This window comes from Styela clava, chromosome 3 (assembly GCF_964204865.1).
Source record: "Styela clava chromosome 3, kaStyClav1.hap1.2, whole genome shotgun sequence".
NCBI lineage: Eukaryota > Metazoa > Chordata > Ascidiacea > Stolidobranchia > Styelidae > Styela > Styela clava.
Window position 1 is genome coordinate 16,657,905 of NC_135252.1, and position 5,755 is coordinate 16,663,659.

General features: G+C 33.8%; 1 protein-coding gene across 1 annotated transcript; it reads right to left on the reverse strand.

Moving 5' to 3' along the window:
- Positions 1–1,694: 1,694 nt before the first annotated feature.
- Positions 1,695–4,853, reverse strand: LOC120343081 (tetraspanin-18-like). Its single transcript, XM_039412164.2, has 5 exons — positions 4,693–4,853; positions 3,692–3,886; positions 3,153–3,323; positions 2,416–2,658; positions 1,695–2,065 (listed from the first exon to the last, which is right to left on the reverse strand). The coding sequence occupies exons 1-5, from the start codon at positions 4,753–4,755 to the stop codon at positions 2,000–2,002; spliced, it is 738 nt and encodes a 245-aa protein (XP_039268098.2). The 5' UTR covers positions 4,756–4,853; the 3' UTR covers positions 1,695–1,999.
- Between the last annotated feature and the right edge of the window lie 902 nt (positions 4,854–5,755).

The following is a 5,755-nucleotide window of genomic DNA, read 5'->3' on the forward strand; positions in this document are numbered from 1 at the left end:
AATCTGGAACTATGTCTTTTCATATCATTGTGATAAAGGGGGGGTTAAATTTCATTCTTGGCCCAAGAAACACAAGACACCCGACTAAAGATAATGGTTTATGTGATTCAGCCTTTTAAAGGTAATTTTTAAGCGCATTCTCAGACGACAAGTATTTTTCTTATTGTCAAGCGCTTAAGGCTGCCACCTGGAATTTTATCACTCATAATCTTGTGGGTAAATCCTCTCGACAACGCCGAGTGCTAAAAAATCTGCTATACTATGCCAATTAATACAGGGTGTTCATAAAGCCCGGTTACAATTTCACAATTTTGTTACGATGTCAGTTTCCAATACATAAATTAAGCAATTTTAATTTATTTTAATTTGTTTTTATTTAATCTTTTTACTTCTTTTATTGCATCTTTATATTGCCACTATTAGGTGCACGGAGCACATCAAAATTTTTTTACCTAGTTTAATACAGGACTTCATGAACACCTTGTATACCTGTAATACCCTATATTTTTTCATTCACCATAGAATGAAAATGTAATACATGAACTCAACACCACCAGAAAACGAAACTATTGAACATTTATATCCGGTTCATAAATTTTATAGTGATTTTGAAACACACCAAAAATTCAGTGGTTCAACTTTCAGAATCTAATTTATAGTTGTATCAATGTAAAGTTCAATGAAGCGTTTCGGATTATTAATGGCTTTCCAGAATCATTCATCCTCATTTAACAGGGGGGTAAATCAAAAGAAAAGATTCTGTCCCATCAAAACAATAACTATCCACTTTATTTTCGATACCTATTTTCGATACCGATAATATCCTCACGAAACTTAACCCTGCGTCGTTTAGCTAACGCGTCGTTTTGCGATGGGGTGCCATTCTCTCCGCGTCAGGCATACCTGAATGTTTTTCATCTCACGTGTACTCGATATATCCTGTGTTGTTTATATATTTAAATGTTTCATACGGGTCGTTATGAGATTATCCCATAAAATCGAAATATTGTAATTTTATCGTGTGTATAGTATCATGGTATAGATTCAATGTCATTTTTTATATCTTAATAATCAGGAAAAGAGTCATACACGTTGATTTCAATATTTGTGAAAGTCTGTTTTTTATGTCTAAAATTTTCCGTAGAAACTTTCCTACCTTTCACTTGATAAAGCTTCAAGGCAAGAGAAAGAGAGTGGGCAAGTATGAAAACGATTAACGAAGACTATAGCCAATGCGATATAATACATATTTGTCTGACCATTGCGAGTGCATAAAGTCGTAATACAGTGGTCGGCAATCTGTGGGCTATACCGAGCATTTTCTAGTTTTTTGCCTAGTGGTTTTTGTTCATATATCAGACTATCATACGTTAAGTTTATTTCAACTAATCAAATCAAATGTTCCTAACAAGTTTATTACGTGGTTAAATTTACAGTTTCCAACGAAATTGTTTGACCTTGAAACTTTTTCCATTTTACTATTTGGACCTTCACCCAAAAAACTGTCATGAGCGAACCCATCTATGCCGATCTCATTAAGACAAGAATGACAGAATGGGGTCTATTTCCTAAAAATCAATGGTCTCTGATTACAATAAATATATTCAAATATATATATACATCTCCTGTCGGGCATGGGGTATACTCAATATCAACTAATCAATAATCCATTTGAGGTAAAATGAAGATTCAAGCCTTTTCGTTTGCAAATAAATTGAATAAAAAAACAGACATAAGATACCAAACTGTAAACATGGAAAACACAAATTTTAATCCAGATAAATATAAGCTGTAATACCAGAAAGAAAGTATAATAACTCCATCCTTTTTTGTTCTGTGCAATAGTTTAACCAGAGACGGTCAATAATTAAAAATTCATTGTGAGGCCTGCAGATAGTAGAATTACCCTGTTGCAGCTATTGTTTGTCAATAAATTTTATATATATTACACAAAATGAAATCATATAATGAAAGTGAACTGTATTGCTGGTTTGAATCTTCATGCCACTCTTTTATAGGTTCCCAGAGATTTGTACAGGCAGCATGAGAATATCATTGCAAGAATCTAAAAAGCAAAAATGCAATTTACAGTACTGGTATGTTGTATTTTATAGTTGCATATAAAGCGTAAAAAAGTATATTCAATGTGATAAGTGAAATGACTGATACCGAGCAAAGTTGATGCTTTTTTATATTGACTTTTATTCTTGATTTTATCGATAATGATTGATTTAGAAAAAAATTATATTATGCCGGATTTTCCGTATAGTCTTGATAAGTTTCTATCAAACGAACTATGTGAAGTGTAATTTTACAGAAGATGTCTTATCTATCAGAAATGTAAATCAAGGACGACAATTCGGAACGTCTTTAGAATATAATTTACCGGAGAAAAATGTTTGCGAATTATCTTACCTCAAAGACTAAAACACCGAGCGCCACTGCCCCAACAATCAACTTAGAATGTTCGAGAGTGCTTGCACATCCCTCTGCGTTCAGGTATTTGACGTCAGCTTTTTGACACAATGTCACGTTAAGAATGGGCGAATCTTTCTTCAATAACTTATGTTTACAACAAGAGTCTGGAACTATTTTTCCAGAGACAGAGTAACCATTAGTTTTCCAATCTTTGTAACTATTGAATCCGCAACAACCAATCTAAATTCAAAAATTTTTATTTAAAATTCTAATTATAATCATCTTCCGAATAGAAATTCAAACAGAAGTAATAAAGGCCAAAAAGTAAGTGAATAGTTATAAAAGCACAGTGTACTAGAATTAACATGCGCATTAATGTATGGAACAGAGGCACATAAATTCAAAATGATATTTAATTGATGAAAACGTGTCCAAAGGAACCATGATACCAGACGCTGGATGTTGTTAGAACACTCAGGGCTGACACGTGCCTGGGGGAAGGGGGCGTAGTCGGTGATGAGGGGGGTTTTGAGGGTCGGAACTCTCACTTTTAAAATGCCTGGCGCCCCCTTGCCTGGCGCAGATGAATGTGTTTGACATGATATTGTGACAGGTAAAGTGATATTGACATTTTGATTTAGGAAAAGCAAAGTTTCCTGCATCGACTGGTCAAAAATCTTCATGGTTTTAACTGTACAAAATCTTCGAAATAGGAAGATATTTTAGAAACTTACTGTAGCTTGAATCGTATCCCATCCTTGTGTGACGAGTTTTCCTTGAGCGTCCGTAGAACCGTAGTGAGTCATAGATGACAATGATGACTTTTCAATCTTGCCTTTTTCAGCATAAATCAAGATGGCGGCTGCGATTTCAACAATCAAGACCAGAAGTACCAACACGAAAAACTAAGAAAATTGAAATAAATGCATGGGTTCTTGATCGTTTCAGTCGTACATAGTGAAAATGCAAAATGATTGGTAATATACATGTAACAGTTATTTATTGATTTTGATCCAGACTTTTTGATTGACGCAATATTAAATACCGATGATTCTTTTATTATTTTGCATTAAACGATCGGTAAAATTTTTGTTTACCCTAATCATAGTCCTGCACAAAAATAAAAATTGTTCGTTTCGAACTTCGAACATTTGAAGCCTTTACGAAATGTTTTTTACAGAATCTTTCTATTCGAAAACGGCCACAGTGCACATTCAAATATAACGTGTATGTAGCTATATCTATCTATCAGCATATATTTTAGATAACTCACTGTGATCAACAAGCATCTATTTTCTTTGATAGCTCCACAACATCCCATGAAACCAATAACAAGAAGTGCTGCACCAACACCAATGATGATGTAAATACCGTTAAAAATCATTGGATTGTTAGCCATCATCTCTTTGAACGTCTTTTCGTTGACCAGGGCCCATATCCCCACTCCTAAAACTGCAGCTCCGCATATCTAAATAAAACAAAAACAAAAAACGTTTTTATTTTAATTGAAAATTACTGTCATTCCCATGCCTTGGAACTTACTGAAAGAGAATCTTAAACACAGCTAAAGCGATGTGGGGGTGGAGAATACTGCTTTGTCCAATGGCAAAAGAGAAACTTGCTCTTAGATCGAATCTTACAGTTAATTTTTGCGTTTCAATAATGATCAAACTCATTCAAACGAGTTAATATTAGTATAATAATTGTCAACAAAGTCGTCTCGAATTGAAAATATTTGTACATATATATACACATGCAGTTGAATTCAGTGAATGTTGCGCTATATTGAAACCACGCGTTGACAGTTAACTCATTAGCGGTATTAAATATGTAAGATTCCACAACGCAGGTTACGCGAGATCAAGATTCAAGCAAATTTGTGCAAAGGTAATCTCTTTAAGGTTCAATATGTTGCTGTATCCGGAAAATTGGTGTGGAGGAGTACAATAATATTGTTATTACCTACACATTACCTACAGCCCACACATTGTGATGGGTAGAGGTAAAACAGGAATCTCATAATGGTGTATTCACAATACTGAATACTTATATCAGAACGAGTTATTTTTCGTAAGTATCTAAGCTGTAAATTGTTTTCGTTATACCAGCTTCATAATAAATTACATATTTCGAAAGGTGAGTTTGAAGTCGCTAAAAGTTCATATAGCTGAATATACAGTTGTGGGAAATGAAGGCTGTGATAAAATTTCAAAATCCTTCCCCTGAGATAAAGATATTGTAGATAAATATAAAAATGATATATTTCATACTCACGAAGAAAAGCAAATTGAAGAAAAACATCAAATATTTAAGACATGTCATCGATGCAGACTTCATGGTGATTGTTCGTCCGTAAAGTTTATCAGATAATTATTTCGAACCGATTTTCAGTTAGACAACAAACTATGAATAGATGGAAAGAAATAAGAGAAATTTTATTAAAAAATGATTCAAGAGTTTGTCACAAAAATAAGTTATGTTTGGTTATTGGAACCGTACGTCTCCTGTTATTGATTCGAGTTAAAATATATTTTATTAATGTCTTTTATATTCAGACAAATTTAACGAAAAATTGTATATGCACTTCCACATGATTCTCATTTACATCCAGTGGTGGAATTCAAAATTCTAAGAAAGGGTTCTCTCTCATATCTAACTCACTAACAACGGGTTCTCCTATTTCAGAGAATTTATGTATCGCACAACTCGAGAACTTTATTCTAGTAGGCTTTGCAAGTACGGGTACTCGCGAATCCTCTTGAATCCCATCACTGTATACAGATCAAAAGCATCCAGACAATACGAAGTACATTGAATATGTAAATCCATTGCAATATCAATCCTTTAACATTCAAATCCAACAAATTATCTATTCTCACAATTATCTAACTGTACTTAATCTAACCTAACCACATCTTCCAAAATATTTGAAATTACACGAGGGAACATAATAGCTTCCCGTTTCCGTTATAAACTTTGATCCTATTGCCATATTATAATAGCAATAGTGCCTCTGGACATTTTAATGTACACTAGTTATGTTTAACATAAATCAATATCGGCCGATTAGGTTGTCAATGTGTGGCTCAATAGACCAATTATAATAAGAAAAAGCCTGAGGCAAGCTTTGGCCTAATTGCGAGAATGTTTGTTTACTCTAGTTTAGAGTGAGTAGGGTCTTGACCCTCTCTATAGATACTGGGAATTAACAATATAGCGAGCATAGTTATCGACAAAATGTGATATTATTAGGAAGACAAAGCGTGAAAATATGACAAAAAGTGAATATTCTAAGTCAGGGTGGTCCAAGGTTGTCAGTTCCACGGGCCACAAAATC